The sequence below is a fragment of the Hypanus sabinus genome, chromosome 6, assembly GCF_030144855.1.
Source record: "Hypanus sabinus isolate sHypSab1 chromosome 6, sHypSab1.hap1, whole genome shotgun sequence".
NCBI lineage: Eukaryota > Metazoa > Chordata > Chondrichthyes > Myliobatiformes > Dasyatidae > Hypanus > Hypanus sabinus.
In genome coordinates this window covers 58,120,671-58,147,151 of record NC_082711.1, presented here as the reverse complement: position 1 = coordinate 58,147,151, position 26,481 = coordinate 58,120,671, and the positions used below count along the sequence as shown (strand labels likewise).

The window sequence follows — 26,481 nt, the reverse complement described above, 5'->3', positions numbered from 1 at the left end:
CCCTGGGACCTACTCGGCATCCGCACAGCGCCCAAGGACGACCTGCACGCCTCGTCGGCCGAGTTGGTATACGGCGCGCCCCTGGTCGTCCCCGGGGAGTTCCTACCAGCCCCAAGGGGGCCAGAGGAAGAACCCGCAGCAGTCCTGGGCAGACTACGCGAGAAGCTCGGTAACCTGGCCCCCATACCCACTTCACAGCACGGGCGGCACCCGACCTGCGTACCCAAAGACCTACAGAACTGTAAGTTTGTGTTTGTACGAAGGGACGGGCATCGGCTGCCGCTGCAGCGGCCATACGAGGGGCCGTTTATGGTGCTCCAGAACAACGGGTCCACGTTCGTGCTGGACGTTGGGGGGAAAGAGGAGGTTTTCACGGTGGACCGCCTCAAACCGGTCCATGTGGACCTGGCGCAACCGGCCGAGTTTCCGGTGCCTCGGCGCAGAGGCCGACCTCCCGAGCAGGTTCTGGCCCAGACTGTGGACATTGGGGGGTGTATCGCCGGTTCTGGGGGGGGGGTTATGTGGCGACCTATTTCCTGGCGCATCCGAACCGACTCACAATTAGATAGCCTACGGGGGTTTGCGAGCACAGAGCTTTGGAGCCTCTGCGCCATGGGGGGGCCGGTTGAGGGAGGCTTAAAAGTGTGGCTGAAGTTTTCGAATAAAGTTTTTTCCTTCGACTGCAGTTACCGACTCCGTGTCGTAATTTTAGCGCTGCGTGTAGCACACCGCTACAGATTAACTTTATTTGTCATATGTACATCAAAAATGCATTGTTTGTGTCAAATCAAATCAGCGAGGATTGTGCTTGACTGTCTATAAGTATCACTGCACTTTTGGTGCCAACATAGCCTGCCCACAACTCACTAACCCTAACTGCAGATCTTTTAATTGTGGTAGAGATCTAGAGCATCCAGAGGAAACCCACATGGTTATGGGGAGAACATACAAGCTGCTTACAGACAGCATTATATTCTCTACATTAAGAATGCTCCTTAAATCATGACCTTGGGTATTATCTGTGTAGTTTGACTGCAATTCAATTTTTTATATTTTCTATAACCTTATCATTATTTTAGACATAAAAGCATATATTGCTAGGAAGAAGGCGGCCTCCAGAAACATAGAACCTGAGAGTGTTGTCACAGAGGTAAGTATAGAATATTTTTAGACTTACATTATTAATGTTAGAATCATCTTTGCTGCATTAAAATTTAAAACCAGATTTAAAAAGCAAGTGGGGCATGTCAGGACTTCCTGCCAATACTGAAATCGCAGAGGCAGTTGCTTGTGGAGTTTTCAGTGGCAGATGTAAATTGTGCAGACTTTTTGTGGAGATTGAGATAATTTAGATTACTAGGCACTTGGCAAGGGCCAATAAAAAGAAGTTAGGCTTATACGGAACAGCCATGTTGTAGGTGGGTCAGGGTTTGAGTGAGAAGGTTGAAGTTTTGACTCAAGAGGCTTCAGCGAGGAGAGGCCGAGGCTAGTTTGAGGTTTCTATCGGGTGTCTCTTTCTTTGTTTATTAGTGCCTAGGTAGCGTAGTATAATTGAATTCCTGGCCAGTAGCATGTACCTCATGGAAGCTGAAAAATCAGACCTCAAGGCTGGTAATCGCTGGATTGCTGCCTGTGCCATGTGACATAAGGGTAAAAATAGGACAATTTGGCAGAGGAATGTATAGTTCATGAATTGATATAGGAGGCAGGGTTTCATTGGCATCCCTTTTGGGGAAGGTAAGACCTGTACAAAAGGATGATTTGCACTGAAGCTCAATGGGGACCAACATTCTTGCAGGGAAGTTTGCTAGAGTTGGGGAGAGGGTAAATTAATTTGGCAGGGGGGTGAGAACTGAAGTGACAGGGCAAGAGACTGGGCAGTTGTTTTAAAGGTGGATACAGCATTTTGAGAGACTGTGGAAGAATAAACAGTTGACAGAGCATAATTGCAATTAGTTACCTGGGTTGAAATGTGTATTTTAACGTGATGAGCTACTTAAGAGCAAGGCAATGAACAGAGCATTGATTAGTGCGTTAAACTGCAGTGTTGTGACCATTAGAGAGGTTTATAATGACTGAAAGAAATGAGGAAATGGAATTGCTAATCAGGGATGGCATCACATCTGTAGAAAGGGAGGGACATCATGGAGGGATTGGCAACTGAGTCAGACAGGAAGGAGGCAATCACTTGATTAGGAATGTTCTATATATACTCCTCCATCCATTGCAACAGATATATTGAGGTGGAGATTGGGATCGGGAGACAGATTTGGAAAGATATAAAAATAACACGGTTGTTGTCATAGGTGATTTCAACTTCCCTAGTATTGATTGGCACTTCCTTAGTGCAAAAAGTTCAAATGGGGTGTAATTTGTTAGGTTGGTCCAGGAAGGCCAATTAGAGGGAGAGGCCCTAGTCGATCTGGTACTAGGCAATGAAACAAGCTATAAGATCTCTCAGTGGGTCAGGATTTTGGAGTTGGTGACCCTTACCATGGCAGGGAAATAGGGAAATAAGTAGATGGTATGGAAAAGTATTTAATGAGAGGAGGGTAAATTATGATATTAGTTAGGAACTTGGGAATGGATATACTTGGAGAAATACTCATGGAGATTGTGGAGATTGTTAAGGGGGCACTTATATGAGGTTCTGGATAGCTTTGACCAATTAAGGCAGGGAAGAGTGGGGTGCAGGAACTATGTTGACAAGAGATGTGGTGCATCAAGTTAAGAGGAAGAAAGGAGCAAACTAAAGATTTAAGAAGCAAGGATCAGACAGGACTCTAGAGAGCTGTAAAGTAGTCAGGAAGGAGCTTAAGAATGGAATTAAGAGAGCTGGCAGGGAACATAAGAAGTCCTTGGAAAGTAGGATTAAGGAAAATCCTAATGCATTCTACACATATGTGAAAAACAGGAGGATGACTAGAGTGAGGGTAGGATCAATCAGGGATAAAAAAGCTTGGAGTCAGTGAACTGCAACTTCTGTCCAGGCTGTGAGACTACTGAGCTCCCGGCCACCACCTATGAAGCACGAGTAGCATCAACTGTTTATATTTTACCTTGTATTGTAAATGCACCTTATGCTAAATGTCAATCTTCTAGACTATGTTTTATTATTTGTTAATTTATTAGATGTAGTATTACTTTATGTGTTGTGTGTACTCTGTTATGCACCTTGGTCCAGAGGAATGTTGCTTCATGTACTGAACTTGAGGTAGTGGAGGTCCTTAATGAATACTTTGCTTCAGTATTCACCAGTTAGAAGGATCTTGATGAATGTCAGCTCAGCGTAGAACAGGCTATTATGCAGGAACATGTCAACATTAAGAAGGAGGATGTGCTGGAACTTCTGAAAATCATTAGGATAAGTAAGTCCTTGGAGTCAGACAGGAAATACCCCAGATTACTGAGAAAGCGAGGGAAGAGATTGCTGTGCCTTTGATGATGATCTTTGTATCATCAATGGCTACAGGAGTAATGCCAAAAGATTGGAGAGTGACAGATGTTATTTCTTTGTTCAAGCAAGGTAATTGAGGTAACCATGGAAATTATGGATCATTGATTCTTACTTTGGTGGACAAATCAATGGAGAGGATTCTTAGAGATGCAATTTACGAGCATCTGGAGAAGTATAGTTTGATTAGGGATAATCAGCATGGCTTTGTGAGACGCAGGTCATGCCTCATAAGCCTGAGTGAATTACAGAAGAACGAAAGAAATAGCAAGAGTAGGCCATCTGGCCTGTCAAGCCTGTGCTACCATTCATTAAGATCATGGCTGATCTGGCTATGGACTCATCTCCACCTACCTGCCTTTTCCACATAACCTTTAATTCCCCTACGATGCAAAAGATTAGAGTGTGAGGAAGTGACAAAACAAATTGATGAAGGCAAAGCAGTGGATGTGGTATATATGGATTTTAGGAAGGAGATTGACAAGATTCCCCATGGCTCGTTCAGAAAGTCAGGAGGCATGGGGTTCAGGGAAACTTGGCTCTGTGATTCAGAATTGGCTGAATCATGGAAGGCTGAGGATGGTATATGATGGAGCATATTCTGCTTGCAGGTCAGTGATCAGTAGTATTTCACAGGATCTGTTCTGGCTCCTGCCGTTTGTGATTTTTATAAATGACTTGGATGAGGAAGTGCATTTAGTCATTTTGCAGATGGTACGGCCATTGCTGGCATTGTGGAAGTGTAGAAGGTTATATCTTACCATGGGACATTGATGGGGTTTAGAGCTACGTTGAGAAGTGGCAGATGGTGTTCAATCAGAAAAGTGAAATGATTCACTTTGGAAGGTCGAATTTAAAGGCAGAATACAGGGTTAATGGCAGAATTTCTAAAAATGGTGGAACAGATGGGTCTTGGGTCCGTATCCATAAATCCCTCAAAGGTGCAGGGCAACATGATAGTGTTGATAGAAGGAGTCTTGATATGTTGGTTTTCAACATCTGGGTGTCAACATCTCTGAGGATCTAAACTGGTCAAATTATAACAATGTAGTTATAAAGAAGGCTATACTCCTAATAGAGTTTGAAGAGACTTGGCATGTCAACAAATACACTCAAAAATTTATATATTTGTACCATGGAGAACATTCTGACAGGCTGCATCACTGTCTGGTATGGAAGGGCTACTGGACAGGACCAAAAGAAGTTACAGAAGGTTGTAAATCTAGTCAGCTCCATCTTGGGCACTAGCCTACAAAGTACCCAGGACATCTTTAGAGAACAGTGTCTCAGAAAGGCAGCGTCCATTATTAAGGACCTTCAGCACCCAGGGCATGCCCTTTTCTCACTGTTACCATCAGATAGGAGGAACAGAAACCTGAAGACACACACTCAGTGATCCAAGAACAGCTTCTTACCCTCTGCCATCCGATTCCTAAATGGACATTGAAGCTTTAGCCACTACCTCACTTTTTTTAATATACAGTATTTCTGTTTTTGCACATTTTTAAAATCGATTCAGTATACATAATTGATTTACTTGTTTATCTATTGTTATGTTTTATTTTATCTATTATAATTACTCTCTGTTAGATTATATGTAGCTTTGAACTGCTGCTGCTAAGTTAACAAATTTCACGTCACATGCCAGTGATAATAAACCCGATTCTGATTTTAATTAGTGGAGAGGAAGGATTATGTTCAAGCGCTGCATGGTAATGTTGCAGCTCTATAAAAATTTGGTTAGACCACACTTGGAGTATTATGTTCAGTTCTGATCACCTCATTATAGGAAATAAATGAAAGCTTTAGAGAGGGTGCAGAGGAGATTTACCAGGATGCAGCCTGAATTAAAGAGGATGTCTTATGAGGATAGTTTGAGTGAGCTATGGCTTTTTGCTTTGGAGAGGGGTATGAGGAGTGACTTAATAGAACTATAGAAGATGATATGAAGCGTAGATAGAGTGGACAGCCAGAAACTTTTTTTTCCCAGGCAGAAATGGCTAATACAAGAGTGCATAACTTTTAGGTGTGTGGAGGAATGTATAAGGGGGATGTTAGAGGTAGTTTTTTTAACACAGAGAATGCGTGGGATACCCTACCAGTCAGTGGTGGTGGTTGAGAGAGATACAATAGGGACATTTAAGAAACAGGCATATGGATCAAAGAAAAATAGGGAGCTATGTATGAGGGAAGGGTTAGATTGACCTTAGGGTTAGATTAAAGGGTCAGCACACCATCGTAGGCTGAAGGGCCTTTACTGTGCTGTATGTGTTCTATGTTCTGTTACTCAGTTCTTGATAATTTCAAAAACAGCCTGCTGAATTTTGATGTTATGATGTTTAAAACTGCCTTTGACTAATAGATAAAAAATCAAAATTCAAGATTTTATGGCATTAGCAGTTTGAATTATATTGGTATTCAATCTTTATATTAAACTCAAACATTGAACCCTTTGGATCTCTAAGGCGGTGAGCTGTCCTGGGACAAGAATCACATCCATTTGTAACTTAAAAACATCAACTTTTAAGTGTTTTATGAGTTTAGAAAAATCACGGTGTAGTTTTCTGAGCCCATATAATGAGTAGGAATCAAATTACATGCTTTGGAAAACAATGGAGGCTTGCTGAAAATCAACAGAGCTGCAAAAAAGATCTACTACAGTAAAGTTAAATACTGCTTTTGTAATTAACAGATTTATTTAATTTTTTTGCTGGATATATTTATTACAAGTATAGATTAGTAGTGATTGTGTAAGTGGTGGGGACAGCATGCTATACTTACCCTTTTAGGTTTACCTCCACAACATATGATAATCAGGATTACTTGATTGTTCTCTGCTTTTGGAGAATAATGTTTATCAAACGTTTTGTTTTATTTAGGTGAAAAGCAATCGAACTGTCCTGTCTAGTGGTCATAAAACAAAAGGTAGGTTCTGAACATATGAAAATATCTTACATGCCAATTTACTCAATTTTATTTTGGGAATGTGGTGAACTACATATACCCATCTGGACATACCTGCTGACTGCTCCTGTGGCTCCTCCCACAGACCCCGGTATAAAGGCGATTGAGGCCTGAGCCCTGCCCTCAGTCTCCAGGATGTAGCATGGTGGTCAATTACTGCTTGTTCTTTCTTCCAGTCAATAAAAGCCGATATCTCGCCTCCCGTCTCAGAGAGTTATTGATGGTGCATCAGGGAAGTAAAAGGAGACAAAGAATTGTAGCAGAGGCAGGTTTACAGAATTGGATGAGGATTTCCCAGTAATGGAACTGAAGTAAACAATACAGAGGAATTGATGGAATATGAAAAATAACTTGGCTAAGTACTCTTTGGTTATGAATCAGAAGCAGGAGAAGTACTGTAGTTAAATTTCATTGACCACCATTTTCAATTTCAATGTAGTGTCAAGTATCTTTCTTAAAGTAGTGCACCTAATAAAATGTCCTTTTTAAATTCACCTTCAATAATAATTTATAGAAGTTAGGTAGGCAAGTGATATTTGTGAAAGTATAAATAAACCTTTCGTTTACACTTTTCACAAAATAGCAAAGTTGTGCAACGTAGTTTGGTAAACATGAGTAAAGTGGCAAAGTAACATTATATTTACTCTCTATTTAACTGCACTCGTGATACCACTCCTGTATAGTACAGATTGATATTCAGTGGCTGAAGTTGTATATTCATAAAATAATAACATTAGGTACACTGATTCATTGACCACTTTGGCAAGATTTAATTTGTTAATTTGTGCAAGATCTATTTTTTATCTGTGGAATTCTGCATTATTTTATTCAAAAAAATTGACCTTTTCTTTTTTTCTGTTGACATTACATATAACCATATTATGGATGATGTATTTCAACAGCATTTGTTAGTTATCTCTTCCACTTAGTTTTCTCACATTAACTCCTAATGTTTATCATTAAGTAAAATAGGTTCTGAAAATATTTAAGAACTTTTATATTTATAGGTTAACTTGTAACTTAGTGTAATTAAATTCAATTGATATAGAGCAATTCTCATCTAACTTCAACACCATCGTAGAAGAGTCACTGATATTTGAAAACAGTTCAGTAACTGCGGTTAGAATATTAAATCAGCAATTTCTGTCATGTATTTTTGGTAGATTTTGTAATGTTAACCTTTTTATATGTCTTCAGTGCAATGCTTCTTAACTGATTTAGAAATTTGTAGGTTTGTATTTAATCCTGCTTATATAATCAATAATAAAATTAAGATTATAGTAAGAAATGTAGTAAAAACATAGTACCTACTTTGTTCAGATGTTAATCATTTTGCTGTCAACTTTCAAACCCTAAAGGGGATTACATTTTTGCCTTGATTTCACTTATTAAAACTTTGAATTATTAGCAGGAAGACTGAAGAAGCCTTTTATCAAAGTTGAAGCCACAAATCGGTAAGTTAAATGTATTTATATTAAATATACTCAATGCATTCACTATATTCTCTAAAGCTAAAACGTAGCTAGTTCTGGAAGATTAAGATGAAAGGAATTGTCAGAAGTAAGTGAGGCAGCATCTACGGGGGGAAATCAGGCTAACTTTTTTTTCATCGGATGGTTGGTTCCATAACTCCCCTCCAGCCCCTCTTTGATATATTGTCTATTTGGGTCAGGCACACACAGCTGTTTCCATTTTTCTCTGCAGAGTCATGTCAACAGATTTATCAGCATTGGCTATTCTGACACACACACACCATTGTGTTATCCTTGGCCACTTTCTGTTTCCTAATTATTGTTTCTATTTGGCAATAGCATCTGATACACGTATATATTGATGTTACCAAGAGTTTCCTTATAATTCTGCCTGCTTGTTTGGCTGATATCCAATATTGGCTGAGTATATATTTCCAGCTACTAAGTATGAGGAAGACCAGAGAGCCATTGTCTTTCGGCCCTGGTATAAGCTCTATTGTCCAGTTACCAATTCATTTCCTTTCTCTGTCCATTGTTCTGAAACTGAACCTTTGCAAATTTGGTGTATTATCTTATTCTGAGATGTTCAGACCATGCTTTCACCAATCCCCACATTTCTGGTCTGTGATATTGCCATCCCTTCTCTGCTGATTAAATCTCTAAACTGTTCCAGCACAATTTTTTATTGAACTCTGTAAACTTACCGCCATGCAAGAACCTCCACTGTCCATGACCTAAGTAGTGGACATTCAATTCTGGGTTCTTGCTCATTCCCAGATTTAATTTGTGTACCTATGGAACACAAAATTGTAATTCCATCTTTATGTATCTTTACCACATTACTTTTCCTCCTTAATGACATTCTTGAAGAATATTTTGAAGCGTTCTTGTCTTCTGATCCAAATGAAGCTGTATTTCATTGGATCTTAAGCAGATCCCGCCATACCTGTATTTCATAGATTTGATCATGTCCTGAATTGTTATGCTTTGCTTGCAACATTGGGGTGGTGGGAGTGGTATGTACAGAAACTAAGGAAATGTTTAATAGGCACTTAGGCTGTTAAAAGAACAGATGGAAATGCAGGGATATGGGATGTTCAAGCAGGTGTATCGGTTTAAATTGGCATCAATGTCGGCATAGACATCGTGGGCAAAAGGTCCCTTTCCTGATCAATACTGTCCTATGTTTTAAGGATCTTAAAAGTACAAGAGATCATTCAGTTCATCATGCTGACTCTTAAAAAAAAAACCTGATTTGTTTCATTATCTGGAAGGTTTTGGCTTTGCAATACATGTTCAGTTTATCTTTGAATGCTTTCAGAGAATTTACTGCTGCCGTCCTTTAAGCAATGCATCCAAAGTGATCATAACTTGCTGGAAGAAAAGAAAATCTTCAGTTCCCTGGCTCTTGTACCAACTATTTCAAATTTATATCCTGTATTTATTGACCCTCCTGCAAAAGGGAAACAGAATCTCTGAAAATTCCAGAAGTATGAACACCTCTGTTTCAAGTTCAAGCTTAATTATCATTCAACCACACATGAATATCCATGAATACAGCCAAGTTGTGCAGCATTTTTCTGGACCCAAGGTGCTACATGTAGTAGCAACAGTCATACACTACGAGGCACATATAAGTTAGCGAGTAAACATAATTGTTACACAAAAATAATATAACCCAGGTCCCTGAGAGAAGCATCTTGTAAATTGATGGTGCATGGGTGTTCTCGGCAAGAACAAGCAGTTCTCAACAGCCTACTTTTGAACATACGTAGGATGCAATCCAGCTTGTCATTCCACTGATTAAATACTGGAGTGCACCACTGAAGGAAGGGGCCAGCCCTCAACCCAGCATGGAAGACACACTACATCATCTCCACATCACCTCTCCTGGATTGTTGTAGCAGGAAAGCACGTGGCTTTAGGCCTAGTCCTTGTTACAGCTGAGGCCACGCTACTCCCCCTCAGTCTCGCCTATAAATAAGAGAAACAGGCTTATCGCATTTTGCACTATCAATGTCCTTGGGGTTTTGCAATTACAAGAGAAATATAAAAGACAATCACTCGCTGTTAGACTGCATACTGCCTTTGTGCATTGAATCCAATGCCTTGCTGTAGCAGGCAGCAACATGGTCCGCACCAAATCTGGCACCTCTACTACCGAGCAGCTTGCTGACCTGCGGTGTAGACCTGCGGTATTTGAAGTTCTTAATGTCCAGCGTTATCCTGCGATCGTAAACAAGACATTTATAAAAAAGACAAAAACACCTTTGGTTGGCCCCTGAGAGGCCATTGCATCTGAACGTGATGCCATCTTAGCAGAAGTGTTTAACTTCCACTTAACATTTTTGTTTAAGAAGAAGCATTGAATTGCAGCAAGTAACTCATATTTGTACAGTATATAAAAGGGAGATCTTAAAGTTCCAAAATATGTTGTCAGTTGCTTGTGAAAAAACAATTTTTTAATTTAAATGATTTTTATTTAAATGTTGTTTTATCTAGACATTACAGACCTTTATACATACAGCTGGATTGCTACCCAGAGGTTAACTACCACAGTGCAACTCCCTGTAGTCCCTTTGATATTGACAAGAAAAGCAAAGGCATTGATAAGCAAAATAAAGGAAAAGCCAGGTACGTAAATAATGAATTATCATTTGCTGTAAAGATGTGTACAATCAGTAAATTCAATTAAAAAAAAAGTTAAAAATTGAAAATGTCAGACATCTGACAAATATGCCATTTTGGATTCTGTTGGTGACGGGGTGGGGATGGTTGGCCTTTCAAGGGCAAATAACAGTAGCAGCCAGACTAGTGACACCACAGTTGGCCCTTGCACAGCAGCGTAGGTCAAAATCTAAGCAAGCAATAGTGATGGGGGATGACACTGGATGCATGAAATGTAGTAGATGAATTTCAAGGAGATGCTCATGAAACTTTGTCTCAGCTGGAAGAGCTATTTAGATCCCTGCATGGTAGTGAGGGAGGAACAAGGGTTGTACCTAATCCAGTTTCAGGGGAAAGTGCTTAGGGGGTCAGAGAGGGTTGGGGAGGGGAAGGTATAAGAGGACCAGGTATCCATTAGGGGGTAGTGCTCTTTGTTGAAGGCAGAAAGGGGTGAGGGAGCAGAATTTATGGCTGGAAGTGGGATCTCATTGCAGCTGGTAAAAGGATGAAGAATGCTGTACTGGATGCAGAGATTGGTGGGCAAAAGGTAAAGACCAGAGGAACAATATAATAAATTTGTTTACTCCTGCCCAATTTTGGTTTTTGCCAGGACTACAGAGGCCCAGATCTTATCAGTTCCTTGACCCAAGAACTACAGTTGTGACATCAAAGGGGTATTTGGAATGAAGGTATTGAGAGTCTCTAGTAAAACTGAAGTAAGCAGGCTTGAAGAAGAGAGGACTCTAGTGGTTGAAGTTCCAAAGCATTTGGGCTCTCGCGGCCAGACTATGTAACAGTTTCTTCCCCCAAGCTATCAGACTCCTCAATACCCGAAGCCTGGACTGACACCTTGCCCTATTGTCCTGTTTATTATTTATTGTAATGCCTGCACTGTTTTTGTGCACTTTATGTAGTCCTGTGTAGGTCCGTAGTCGAGTGTAGCTTTCTCTGTGTTGCTTTTTTTACGTAGTTCAGTCTAGTTTTTGTACTGTGTCATGTAACACCATGGTCCTGAAAAAAACGTTGTCTCATTTTTGCTACGTACTGTACCAGCAGTTATGGTCGAAATGACATCAAAAAGTGACAACTTGACTTGACTTCAGCTTGCACAGAAGCAAGATAGTGGTGGCTAATAAGCAGAGAAGTGCAATCCTATTAGAATAAATGTAGCTTTTCAAATCTTGCCCTCTACCCTGAGTGTCACCCAATCAGACACAGTATTTATTTGCCATTAAGGTAGGACTGGAGTTCAAGTGATCAAGCTAACTTACAGATCTTAGAAACTTTGAATCTGGGAGAAGTGATTCTCCCAACTACAACTGATTGGAAGCACTGTCTTCCACATACAGTGCCTATAAAAATATTCACGCTTCTCCCCCCCCCCCCCCACCCAGAAGTTTTCCCATTCATTGTTTTACAACATTGAATCACAGTGGATTTAATTTGGCCTGCAGAAGAAGATTCTTTTGTGTCAAAGTGAAAACAGATCTCTACAAGGTGATCTTAATTAATTACAAATATAAAGCACAAAATAATTGATTGCATTAAGTATTCACCTCCTTTTATTTGACACACTGAATCATTGGTGCAGCTGATTGGTTTTACAAGTTAGATGATTAGTTAAATGGAGATTGCCGTGTGTAGTCAAGGTGTTTCAATTGATTGTAGTAAAAATACATCTGTATCTGGAAGGTCCAACTGCTGGTGAGTTAGTATCCTGGCAAAAACAACATCACAAAGAGAAAAGAACACTCCAAGCAACTCTGCAAAAGGTTATGAAAGGCACAAGTGAGGAGTTGGATGCAAGAAAACTTCCAAGTCACTGAATATTCTTGGAGTATAGTTAAAGTCAATCATCAACAAATGGAAAGAATATAGCACTGCTGTAAATCTGACTATAGCAGATTGTCCTCAAAAACTGAGTGACTGTGCAAGGAGAGGACTAGTGAGGGAGGCCACCAAGAGACCTATGACAACTTTGAAGGAGTTACATGCTTCAGTGGCTGAGATGGGAGAGACTGCGCATACAACAGTTGTCTGGTGCTTCACCAGTCAGTTTCATGGGAGCATGGCAAAGAGAAAGCCAGTGTTGAAAACACATGAAATCTTGGCTAGAGTTTGCTAGAAGACATGTGAGAGACTCTGAAGTCAGCTGGAAGAAGGTTCTATGGCCAAATGAAACCAAAATTGAGCTTTTTGGCCATTAGCCTAAATGCTATGTTTGGCATAAGCCAAATATTGCACATCAAAAAACACACCATCCCTACTGTGAAGCATGGTGGTGGTTGCATTATGCTGTGGGGATGCTTCATTGCAAGCAAGCCCTGAAAGGCTTGTGAAGATAGAGGGTAAAATGCAGGGAAATCCTGGAGGAAAACCTGATGTAGTCTCCTCGATAACTGCGACTTGAGAGAAGATTTGTTTTCCAGCAAGATGATGACCCCAAGCATAAGCCAAAGTCACACAGGAATGGCTTAAAAACAAGAAAGTTACTGTCCTGGAGTGGCCAAGTCAGAATCCAGACCTCAATCCAATTGTGAATTTGTGGCTGGACTTGAAAAGGGCTGTTCACTCACGATCCCCATGCAATCCAACAGAGCTTGAGAAGAATGGGGGGGAAATCGCAGCGTCTAGATGTGCAAAGCTGTTAGAGACCTATCCACACAGACTCAAGGCTATACAATAGACAATAGGTGCAAAAGTAGACCATTCGGCCCTTCGAGCCTGTACCACCATTTTGAGATCATGGCTGATCATCTCCTATCAATACCCGGTTCCTGCCTTGTCCCCATATCCCTTGATTCCCCTATCCATAAGATACCTATCTAGCTTCTTCTTGAAAGCATCCAGAGAATTGGCCTCCACTGCCTTCCGAGGCAGTGCGTTCCAGACCCCCACAACTCTCTGGGAGAAGAAGTTTTTCCTTAACTCTGTCCTAAATGACATACCCCTTATTTTCAAACCATGCCCTCTGGTACTGGACTCTCTCAGCATCTGAACATATTTCCTGCCTCTATCTTGTCCAATCCCTTAATAATCTTATATGTTGCAATCAGATCCCCTCTCAATCTCCTTAATTCCAGCGTACAGGCCCAGTCTCTCTAACCTCTCTGCGTAAGACAGTCCTAACATCCCAGGAATTAACCTTGTGAATCTACGCTGCACTTCCTCTACAGCCAGGATGTCCTTCCTTAACCCTGGAGACCAAAACTGTACACAGTACTCCAGGTGTGGTCTCACCAGGGCCCTGTACAAATGCAAAAGGATTTCCTTGCTCTTGTACTCAATTCCCTTTGTAATAAAGGCCAACATTCCATTAGGCTTCTTCACTGCCTGCTGGACTTGCTCATTCACCTTCAGTGGCTGATGAACAAGGACTCCTAGATCTCTTTGTGTTTCTCCCTTACCTAACTTTACACTGTTCAGATAATAATCTGCCTTCCTGTTCTTACTCCCAAAGTGGATAACCTCACACTTATTCACATTAAACATCATCTGCCAAGTATCTGCCCACTCACCCAGCCTATCCAAGTCACCTTGAATTCTCCTAACATCCTCATCACATGTCACACTGCCACCCAGCTTAGTATCATCAGCAAACTTGCTGATGTTATTCTCAATGCCCTCATCTAAATCGTTGATGTAAATCGTAAACAGCTGTGGTCCCAATACCGAGCCCTGTGGCACCCCACTAGTCACCACCTGCCATTCCGAGAAACACCCATTCACCGTTACCCTTTGCTTTCTATCTGCCAACCAGTTTTCTATCCATGTCAATGTCTTCCCCCCAATGCCATGAGCTTTGATTTTACCCACCAATCTCCTATCTGGGACTTTATCAAATGCCTTCTGAAAATTGAGGTACACTACATCCACTGGATCTCCCTTGTCTAACTTCCTGGTTACATCTTCGAAAAACTCCAATAGATTAGTCAAGCATGATTTACCCTTGGTAAATCCATGCTGGCTTGGCCCAATCCTATTACTGCTATCTAGATATGCCACTGTTTCATCTTTAATAATGGACTCTAGCATCTTCCCCACTACTGATGTTAGGCTGACAGGTCGATAGTTCTCTGTTTTCTCCCTCCCTCCTTTCTTAAAAAGTGGTGTAAAGGGGGTTTCTTTTTTTTTCTTTGTTACTGTTGGGAAAGGGTTTCCTTTTGTTAACTAGCAGGAATGCTAATTTACTGGTAACGAGAATGGTATTCCTTTGTAAACCAAATGGGGATTAATGTTCTTTCTTCTGAGTCTGTAAGCTTTTGTTGATGGGCTTTTGGGCAGATTGGCGCGAGGGGGTCGAGAGAGGACGCAATGCTCTAAGCTGGGTGAGGATCGGACCCCCTCAGGGGGGTCCGAGGCCGGGAGATTCTCCGAGGGGGGGGGGGGGGGGATGAAGCTAGATGTGCTTGGTTGACCACTCGGAGGGTCCTGAGCTGTTTGGAGAGTCGAGGAGTTCGGAGGGTCCTGAGCTGCGAGTCGAGGAGTTCGGAGGGGATCGAATGGTGGCCAGAAGACTTCAGTAATTGAGCTCCAACGGTTGTGCACTAAGTGGTTTGGACTTTGATAAGTTTGGCGCCTTTTCTTTAATTTTCTCTTCATGTATACTGTATCGTTATTAATCACTTAGTTATAGTAACCTTTATAAATTGTACTCATTTAATCGCATATGGTGTACTGTCTGGTTTTGGGCGAGGCGGGGACATCACACAGCATCCACACCAGCTGATTACCCAGTTTGGCGGGGCCGAAGGCTGCTTCCCCTAGACGAGAACGAGCTGAGCGAGCCTGAGGCGACCCAGGGGGTTACATTGTGGGGTGCTCGTCCGGGGTTGATTTCTGTGGAAGCTGTGTGATCACCCTCTTTAAATTGTGTCTGCGGCGAAGAGCTGGTGTGCCTTTGTGGGTGTGCGATTGCTGGTTATCGCTGTGTGTGTGTTGGGTGGGGTGGCTGCTGTTGGTAGCCTGGAGGTCGTTGTTCGAGTTCCGACGAGTGCTGACGAAATGGTGGTGGGACCATGGGTTGTCCGTACTGTTTGGAGATTGAGGAGTGACAGGTTGGGATGTTTCAGCAGTGGTGAGCTCCGCCCGGTTATTGGAATAATGTCCAGCCTTAAGGGGCGGAGGCGTGGGCGGAGTGGACCTCTCAGTTGTTGGGTGAGTGGCAGTGCTTGGCTGAGGAAAAGCGACAGGGACGGGTTGAAAGTTTGAGTAGGCGGGCTGGTGACTTTGTTAGAACTGTCAGGCGCAATTACCTCGAAGTGACCGCTGCCAGTTCTGGGAAAGTGTGGGAAAATGCGTGTGGTTCGACTGGAAGTCAAATGCCGCAGCTGGGGGGCTTATTATATCTGTGGCAGGAGATTGGTGGGAAGTTTTTAGGGTATCCCGTTTTGCCTAGGGGGGCAGATAAATTGCTTGTGGTGCCAAGGGGATCAGTTGTTCCGTTGATTCGAGAGGTGTCGGGAAACTTAGAGGAGGCCCAGTGGGGGAACGGCTTGGGGTCTCTGGGGGAGCACGTTCCCAGCAATGTACCAAGGAACTCCCGAAAGTAACAGACCCTATTCCTGAAGGCTTAGAGGGGCCATGCGCACAGGTGTTGTTACGGATGGATGGAAGTCAAGTTAAAGCCATCCTCGGCACCGGGGCGCCGGTGAAGTTGCTGTACAGTTTGTTTCATAACCGTTATTGGAAGCATTTAGCCTTGACAACATTGAGGACACTGGAGATTCGGGGTACCAGTGCCGGTGATTATCCAGACGACGGTTGTTGGTCAGTGAAAATGGAGTTCTTAGAGGCAAATGTGGAGGAGACTGAGGTTCATGAATTGTTAATGCTGATGTGTCCGGACCCTGTTGAGACTGGCAGCGTTTCTGTTCTAGAGAGAACCAAAATCCTGCTGGTGCGCTTGGGAGCCTGCCCGGAGGAGGCGGGTGAGCGCTGTTTGGAGGCATTGTCGATGCACCCAGGGTTTCGAGCTGCTTGTGCGGACGTGTGTAGCAGCATTGGGCTGATACCGAATTCAAACAAGAGCCAGTGGTGGTACGGCCTGGGGGAAGTATCTGAGGGTGAGACCCTCTTCATGGACGCTGCGAAATACCACAAAGGAGGGGAGTTGACTGCTGAAGACACCTCGGAGAGAGAGAGGTTGCGGCGACTGGCCCCTACAGCCGTGGAAGATGTAGGCAGCATGTGTATGGATTATATTGCGTTGAAGAGGCGCAATGTCAGTGACCAGAATATGGCCCTGAGAGCCAGAGAGGCGATGGCCTGTCTGAGTGGTGTGAAGTGGTTTAAGGTGCTGGATCTGAGGAGTGGATGTTGCCAGATCCCGATGAGTGGGGCCAACAAGGAGAAGAAAGCCGTTATAAATTCCCTAGGAGTCTTCGGGTCCGAAAAGATGCCACAGGGCATATCTGGAGCCCTTGCAACCTTCCTGCGGGGCAGGTGAAAGACCATAGGGGATGTGGAGGCGTTTGGAGTTTTGGTGTATGTGGATGATCTCTTGGTATTTGGATTTGCCTCAGGAGAATATGAAGTGAGGTCGTTGCAGGAGCAGCTGAGAACTACAGAGTTAAAGTGTTTTCGGGACACGTGCCAGGGCTGGCGAAGGTCGCAGCTCGTGAGAGACTGTCTCTACGGAATCAAGTTTGAAATGAAGACGGAGAGACTGGAGAAAGTGATCTGGAACCATTCGGAAGACTTACAAGTTGGAGAGAATGAAGAAAGTTGTCTGACTGAGGGTAATAGCAAACTGAGAACCCAGAGAGGGGAGTTTGCAGAGGTGAAGAAATTACAGACGAATCTCAGAAGAGAGAAGCGGAAGCTTGAAGGGAACCTGAAGATGACCATCGACAGTTCAAATGAAGTGCAAAACCTGAAAGTTGATCTGGAAGAAGTCATGAGGAAGAAAAAGCTGGAGAGAAGTGCAGTGAATACTGAACAGGAGGCTGAAGAGACTGCGGGAGCAGTGCAGGCCACGTGTTTCTGTTTGGAGAAGATCGAACAGCAGCTACCGATCACAGGAATGAGGAAGAATACAGATTCGATGGATGATGTGCTGGATGTGTGGTACATGCTGCCTTTTGCTGACTTTCCCTCGATTGAGGAAGAGACCTTTGGCCCTTCTCCCATTGAGTCAGGTGTAGCGGGGAGGGTTAGCTGTGTGCAGTGTGGGGCATGAGTGAGAGGTTGAGAGAGGAGTTGGTAGTGGGCCCAAGGTATCCGCAGTTGTGTCCGAGCCTGAAGGGTTTAGGTGAGGGGGTACGGAGGCCTCAGAAGGGTTAGGGAACTCCCAGATAGTTGGCCTAAGTAGCGCCTGAGGAACAGGGCGTGAGGGTTACTGTGTGGGGAGGAGATGTCACTGTTTGTGCTTGGGTTACGGTGTGTTGGCAGGAAAGGTGGCGAGTTATTTAGTAGTCATGAGGACATGACTTTTATTTGGTGGAGGAAGTGTGTAAAGGGGGTTTCTTTTTTTTTCTTTGTTACTGTTGGAAAAGGGTTTCCTTTTGTTAACTAGCAGGAATGCTAATTTACCGATTACGAGAATGGTATTCCTTTGTAAACCAAATGGGGATTAATGTTCTTTCTTCTGAGTCTGTAAGCTTTTGTTGACGGGCTTTTGGGCAGATCGGCGCGAGGGGGTCGAGAGAGAGGACGCAATGCTCTAAGCTGGGCGAGGATCGGACCCCAAAGGGGGGTCCGAGGCCGGGAGATTCTCCGAGGAGGGGGGGGGGGATGAAGCTAGATGTGCTTGGTTGACCACTCGGAGGGTCCTGAGCTGTTTGGAGAGTCGAGGAGTTCGGAGGGTCCTGAGCTGCGAGTCGAGGAGTTCGGAGGGGATCGAATGGTGGCCAGAAGACTTCAGTAATTGAGCTCCAACGGTTGTGCATGAAGTGGTTTGGACTTTGATAAGTTTGGCACCTTTTCTTTAATTTTCTCTTCATATATACTGTATCGTTATTAATCACTTAGTTATAGTAACCTTTATAAATTGTACTCATTTAATCGCATATGGTGTACTGTCTGGTTTTGGGCGAGGCGGGGACATCACACAGCATCCACACCAGCTGATTACCCAGTTTGGCGGGGCCGAAGGCTGCTCCCCCTAGACAAGAACGAGCTGAGCGAGCCTGAGGCGACCCAGGGGGTTACAGTGGGGTAACATTAGCCATTCTCCAATCCTCAGGAACTGATCCTGAATCTAAGGAACATTGGAAAATGATTACCAATGCATCCGCAATTTCCAGGGCCACCTCCTTTAGTACCCTAGGATGCAGACCATCTGGACCTGGGGATTTGTCAGCCTTCAGTCCCATCAGTCTACTTATCACCGTTTCCTTCCTAATGTCAATCTGTTTCATTTCCTCTGTTACCCTATGTCCTTGGCCCACCCGTACATCTGGGAGGTTGCTTGTGTGAAGACAGATCTAAAGTACTTATTAAATTCTTCTGCCATTTCTCTGTTTCCCCTAAAATTTTCACCCAATTCATTCTTCAAGGGCCCAACATTGTTCTTAACTATCGTCTTTCTCTTCATGTACCTAAAAAAGCTTTTGCTATCCTCCTTTATATTCCTGGCTAGCTTGCGTTCGTACCTCATTTTTTCTCCCCGTATTGCCTTTTTAGTTAGGTTCTGTTGTTCTTTAAAAATTTCCCAATCATCTGTCCTCCCACTCACCTTAGCTCTGTCATACTTCCTTTTTTTTAATGCTATGCAATCTCTGACTTCCTTTGTCAACCACTGTGGCCCCTTTCCCCCCTTTGAATCCTTCCTTCTCCGGGGGATGAACTGATTTTGCACCTTGTGCATTATTCCCAAGAATACCTGCCATTGCTGTTCCACTGTCTTTTCTGCTAGGATATCCGTCCAGTTAACTTTGGCCAGCTCCTCCCTCATGGCTCCATAGTCTCCTTTGTTCAACTGCAACACTGACACCTCAGCTGCCCTTATCCTTCTCAAATTGCAGATAAAAGCTTATCATATTGTGATCACTACCTCCTAATGGCTCCTTTACTTCAAGATCGCTTATCAAATCCTGTTCATTACATAACACTAAGTCCAGAATAGCCTTGTCCCTGGTCTGCTCTCGTACAAGCTGTTCCAAGAATGCATCCCTTAGGCACTCTACAAACTCCCTATCCTGGGGTCCAGCACCAACCCGATTCTCTCAGTTCACCTGCATGTTGAAATCCCCCATAACCACTGCGACATTACCTTTGTCACATGCCAATGTTAACTCCCTATTCAACTTGCACCCAATATCCATGCTACTGTTTAGTGGCCTGTAGACAACACCTATTAGGGTCCTTTTGCCCTTACTGTTCCTCAATTCTATCCACACAGACTCCACTTCTCCTGATCCTATGTCCCCCCTTGCAAAGGACTGAATCTCATTTCTCACCAACAGGGCCACCCGACCCCCTCTGCCCCCATTTCTGTCCCTATGATAGCATGTATCCTATTTTATTCATTTCCCAGGTCTGATCTCCCTGCACCCATGTCTCCGTTATCCCAACAACATCATAGTTACCCATTCGCACCTGAGCTTCAAGCTCATCCGCCTTATTTCTGACACCGTGCATTCGGATATAGAATTTTTAGCTAATTGATATAATTGCTGCCAAAGGTGCATCTACTGAATACTGACTTAAAAGGGGGTGAATACTTGTGCAATCAATTATTTTGTGTTTTATATTTGTAATTAATTTAGATCACTTTGTAGAGATCTGTTTCCACTTAGACACAAAAGAGTCTTTTTCTGCTTGATCAATGTCCAAAACAACCAAATTTAATCCACATGTTATAAAACAATATAACATGAAAACTTCTGGGGGCGGGGGGGGGATGAGTACTTTTTATAGGTAGTAATGCAAAGCTCTCATGATATTTTTAACTTGCATTGTTTAGCTAAGCCCTCTGGGTTTCAACCTAGTGTGTGTCAGGATAAAATCAGAGCACTTGAAGTGAAATGCTGCCATCTGCAGCATATAGTAAAGCCTGTTCAGCCTTGGGCTGCAGGCAGCAACATTGGCATTCCATGTTTGTTGCACCATTCATGTATGAAGCAATTACCATCTTCAGCAAGAGAGAGAGTCTTAACTATTCCCCTTTATTGATATGACCGTCATTAAATCCCATACAATCAATATCCAGATTGCTTAAAACAATCGCATATCAAAAATGTATTTTTTCATTGCACTTCTGATTTGTGCCTTATAGGGCGATGAAAAAGGACTTGGGTTTGTTTTCTCATTGTGTAACAGGCAGTTGCAAATTATAAGTGAAAAGTTATGAATTGACTATTATCTTCTGAGCAAACTAACCTAATTCCTCTTAAGTTGTCCTGTAAGGCATAAATGCAGAATGCAATGAAATTACGTTTTTTTAATGATTTTTCAACAATATTGGAAAAAGAAGACTGAAATCCAGGACACAGCAGTACATTTAAATAACACCCTTTTCAACTCTAATAAAAACACATGAGTGAACAACAGGGCAAATGAAGTTTAAGTTCAACTTCTGATCATTTGAACTTCTTAGGTGAGAGATGCAGCAATGCATGATATTTAGGGCCTAGTGTTGGGAGATAACTTTAATGTCTCTAGGTGACAGTGAATCTCTTTATAACCTGATTATTTACAAGTTAGGAGCAGCAACAAACCAGTTAGACCTTGAAATAAGTGCAGCCATTTAATATATTCATGGCTGATCTGATTGTAACCTCATCATAACATGGTAGCCTCTTACTCTTTTGCAGAACATCTATTCTAAGGCTTTTTTTTTCTTACCTCCCATTTGAGTAAGAATTCAAAAGACTTGGAGGACCTGTGTTATAAGGAAATATTGAACAGGTTAGGACTTTGTTCTTTAGAACATAGAAGACTGAGAGGAGATTTGACAGAGGTATACAAAATTATGAGGGGTATAAATAGGGTAAATGCAAGGAGGCTTTTCTACTAGAGGTCTTGGCTTAAGGGCGAGGGATGAGATATTTAAGGGGAACATGAGGGGAAACTTCTTCACACAGAGAGTCATGAGAGTGTGGAATGAGCTGCCAGCACAAGCTGTGCATGTGAGCTTGATTTCAATATTTAAGAGAAGTTAGGATAGGTACGTGAATGATAGGGGTATGGAGGGCTATAGCCCCAGTGCAGGTCAATGGGAGAAGGCAGTTTAAATGGTTTGGCGCAGACTGGATGAGCCAAAGGTCTTGTTTCTGTGCTGTATTTTTCTATGACTCTTTGCCCTCTAACAGAGGGGGAAAAAAGCCTCACCTCAATCTTAAGTGGGAATCACATATCCTTGAGGAATGATTTCAATATTTCTGGATTCTTTCAAAAGGGGAAACATTCACTCTACATGGGCCCCTCTAGATTTTTTTTTAATCAAGTTTCCTCTCACTCTTAAACACAAGCAGGTAACAACTTAGTTTGTTCAACCGTTCCCATCTGACCCATTCCAGATACTAGTCTGGTAAATCTTGTTCCAACTCCTAGCAATGCATAATATCCTTCCTTAAGTGAATACATTATTTCTGAAGGTGATGCACCAGATGTCGACTAACTAGTGCCCCTTATAACTGAAGCATAACTTCCTTATCTCACTAGCTTCAAAGCTTTTTCCAATATTTTGTTCCATGTGAAGGATATAGTTTCTTCCTACTTGAAACTAGCCCATCTACTATCTTATGATGTTTACAATGTTTGCCACCGTGAAAACTGATGCACTTGGTTTAAATTATCTACCATGTTCTTCTTTACCGTTATTAATTGCTATGCTTGCTCTCCATTTTCCACACTTTAGCTACCAACTACCTTTCCGTGGCCATTTTATTAGGTACACCTGTACACCTGCTCGTTAATGCGAGTATCTAGTTATAGACCAGTTAACCTGACCTCAATGGTTGGGATGATGTTGGAGTCAGTTGTTAAGGATGAAGTTATTATGGAGTGCTTGGTGACAAGGAGAAGATAGGACAAAGTCAGCATCAATTCCTTAATGGAAATTCTTGCCTGATAAACCTGTTGGAATTCTTTGAGGATATTACATGTAGGATAGATAAAGAGGATACAGTTGATGTTATATATTTAGACTTTCAGAAGGTCTTTGACAAGGTGCCACACGTGAGGCTGCTTACCAAGTTAAGACCTCATGGCATTACAGGGAAGTTACTGGCGTGGTTAGAGCATTGTCTGATTGTCAGGAGGCAGCGAGTGAGATTAAAAGTATCATTTTCTGGTCAGCTGCCAGTGACTAGTGGTGTTCCATGAGGATCGGTATTGTGATGTTTATTTTTATGCTGATTTAGCTGATGGAATAGATGGCTTTGTTGCCAAGTTTGCAGATGATACGAAGATTGGTGGAGCAGCAGGTAGTGCTGAGGGAACAGATAGGCTGCAGAGGACTTAGACAGATTAGGAGAATGGGTCAGAAAGTGGCAAATGAAATAAAATGTTGGAAAATGCATGGTCATGCACTTTGGTAGTAGAAATAAATGTGCAGACTATTTTCTAAATAGGGAGAAAATCTAAAAATCTGAGATGCAAAGGGCCTTGGGAGTCCTTATGCAAAACACCCTAAAGGTTAACTTGCAGGTTGAATCAGTGGTGAAGAAGGCAAATGCAATGTTAGCATTCATTTCAAGAGGTCTAGAATACAAGAGCAAGGATGTGATGCTGATGCTTTACAAAGCACTGGTGAGGCCTCACCTGGAGTATTCTGAACAGTTTTGGGCTCCTCATCTAAGATGTGCTGGCATTGGATAGGGTTCACAAGGATGATTCTGGGAATGAAAGGGTTATCAAATGAGAATGCCTGATAGTTCTGGGACTGTACTGGCTGGAAATGAGAAGGATGAAGGGAGATCTCATTGAAACCTTTTGAATGTTGAAAGGCCTGGACAGAGTAAATGTGGTACGGATGTTTCCCATGGTGGGGGAATATAGGACAAGAGGGCTTATGCTCAGGATAGAGGGGCGTCCATTTAAAACAGAGATGCAGAGGAATTTCTTTAGCCAGAGGTTGGTGAATTTGTGGGATTTATTACCACAGGCAACTGTGGAGTCAGGTCATTGGGTGTATTTAAGGCAGACATTGATAGGTTCTTGATTGGACACGGCATCAAAGGTTATGGGGAGAAGGCTGGGGAGTGGGGCTGAGGAGGGTAAAAAAGGATCAGCCGTTACTGAATGTAGCAGACTCGATGGGCCAGTTCTAATTCTGCTCCTATGTCTTATGGCCTTATGGTCAAATCAGCCAATTATGTGGCAGCAACTTAATGCTTAAAAGCATGCATACATGGTCAAGGGGTTCAGTTGTTGTTCAGACCAAACATCAGAATGGGAAGATGTGATATAAGTGACTTTGACTGTGGAATGATTGTTGGTACCAGATGGGGTGGTTTGAGTATCTCAGAAACTGCTGATCTGGGATTTTCACACAGAACAGTCTCTAAGAGTTCACATAGTGTGAAAAACAATATACATCCATTGAATGGCAGTTCTGTGGGCCAAAACACCTTGTCAATTAGAGAAGTCTTACCTTAAAGTAGATGGGCTATAGCAGCAGAAGACCAGAAACATACATTTAGTGGCTACTTTGTTATGTGCAGGGGTACCTAATAAAGTGGCTATTGAGTGTGTATCTAAAAGCTCTTGCTATTTGTTTTGATACTGCTTGCCAGTTTATTCTTATCACCATTTATGTATGCCACTGACAGGCCTTGACTACACTCTTGATTTTCAATACATTGCAAAAGATTGATTCCTGCTCACTTACAAATGTATATTTACTTAGAAATGTAGTGCAGAAAAGTGCCTTCTGGCCCTTTGAGGCACTCTGCCCAGCAACCACCAATTTAACCTTAACCCATTTACGGGACAATTTACAGTGACCAGTTAACATACCTGGTATGTCTTTAGATTGTGGGAGGAAACCAGAGCATCTGGGAAAAACCTACACATTCCACTGGGAGGACATACAAACTCCTTATGGTGTTGCTGGGATTGATCTCTGAATTTTGGTACCCTGAGCTGCAATAGCGTCATGCCAACTGCTACACTAGCATAGAGTGTGAATAATCTATCAGCAAAAATAATCTATGTTTGAGGTTGTTTGCCACCATAGAAACTGGAGTAACAATGGAACTATAGCCTGTTTCACTGTGGGAATTCAATTTTGGTTTGAATATACAGTAATTGGAAAATTTGTAGCATTATTTTAGGGATGATGTAAATATTGAAATAAATTACACACTTTTATATTGTACACTTATGCATGTTTTAATATAAACCATAATTCAAAAATATAATATTAAAGATGTTAAAAGCTAACATAATAGAGAAAAAAGACTCAAATATCTCAGCTGATCATGCACCGTCTTGGGATAGTGAAATAGAGTTCTATTTCAGGTCTATTCTGATGAAAGTTTACCAATCTGAAATATGAACTCTGATACTATCTGTGCAGGTGCTAACTGATTTTCTGCTTGTTTCTAGCGTCTTCTGTTTTCTGTTTTTAATTCAAGCAAAACTCTTGTTACAGTCAGATTCTTTGGGTCTCAGTATATCTAGCCTAAATCATCTTAAGAGTAATAAAACCTGCCTTGAAGCGATGAAACTAAACCAAATTAAATAGGATTAAAACTTCAAAGTCTGACAAGATGCAGTATGTAAATAAATGGAATGTGCGTAACCATGTGACATTGTAGATAAAACCCTACAATGTAATTTCTTGAGACAGGTGGAAAATGTGTAGCATTAAACTAATCTGTGGGAAATTTTTAAAAGAGTATTTTTAATAGAACACATGACACAAAATTTCTCTCAATCACATTCTCTTATTTCATTGTGTACAATCAGAAGTAAAGGCCTCAAAGTGACTTGCAGTGACAGAAATTGCAAAATGGATACAAAAATCATGGAAACTCTAAAAGAGAAGAAAAAGAAAGGTTACTGTGAATGCTGCATGATGAAGTATGAAGATTTAAAAATTGTAAGTATTGCAGTATTTTCAAAATATTTTCATAGCACTCCTAAAAATATTGTCATAAAATGGCTTTGGAAGTTTCAATAGTGACTAATTAATTACTTGGAAAGGGTGAATGGAGTAAGAATAAAATTGTGAACATTGTTAATAAAGAGTATAACATTTGTAAATGTTAAAATTATTGTCAATTAAATCTCTGAAAATGATCTGATATAATACTAATTGATTACATATTAATAAAGTACCATACTCCTTAGTTACAAAAATGACATGCGGAGTGCCACAAAGGTCCATACTAGGGCCTCTTCTGTTGAACATATACATGCTCCTTTTAGCTCAAATCATGGTAAGCAACAAGATATCTTACCTTAATTATGCTCTGATTTATATAACAGTGTCATCAAGTGACTATGGTCCCACTAAAGTCACTGAAAAAACTGCATTGAACAAATCATTGATTGGATGGGCCAAAATTTCCTCCAATTAAACAAAGAGAAAACTGAAATATTTGTTTTCAGTGCCAAAAAAGAACGATTAAAAGTCAGTGCTCATTTAGAATGCCTGTCATTACAAACCACAAACCAAGCCAGAAACCTTGGTGTTGTGATGGACTCTTAACTTAAATTTTAACTGCCACATTAAGACAATCATAAAGTAAGCCCTCTACCATCTCAAAAAATATCGTGAAACTTAAAGGGCTTGAGTCTCAGCAAGATCTAGAAAAACTTGTCCGTGCATTTATTTTAAGCTGACTTAACTAATGGCAGTTCTCTAGATAAAACAAAAAAATTCCCCGGGCAGCTGCAGCTCATTCAGAACACTACTGCTAGAGTCCTCACTAAGACCAAGAAAGTAGACCATTTCAGTCCAGTTTTCAGATCGCTACACTGGCTTCCTGTGCATCAGAGGGTTGACTTTAGAATATTACTGCTGGTTTA

General features: G+C 41.9%; 1 protein-coding gene across 2 annotated transcripts in view; it reads left to right on the top strand.

Moving 5' to 3' along the window:
- Positions 1 to 26,481, top strand: part of LOC132395499 (protein DBF4 homolog A-like) — an 81,807-nt gene that overhangs the window by 33,309 nt on the left and 22,017 nt on the right. The window contains exons 7-11 of one of the 2 annotated variants that reach the window (XM_059972211.1): positions 1,080 to 1,150; positions 6,334 to 6,379; positions 7,827 to 7,872; positions 10,393 to 10,524; positions 25,420 to 25,549. In XM_059972211.1, coding sequence (XP_059828194.1) covers positions 1,080 to 1,150; positions 6,334 to 6,379; positions 7,827 to 7,872; positions 10,393 to 10,524; positions 25,420 to 25,549 — 425 coding nt within the window. Of the gene's footprint in view, positions 1 to 1,079; positions 1,151 to 6,333; positions 6,380 to 7,826; positions 7,873 to 10,392; positions 10,525 to 25,416; positions 25,550 to 26,481 lie in introns of both variants that reach the window. The other variant, XM_059972210.1, reaches the window with a different exon arrangement.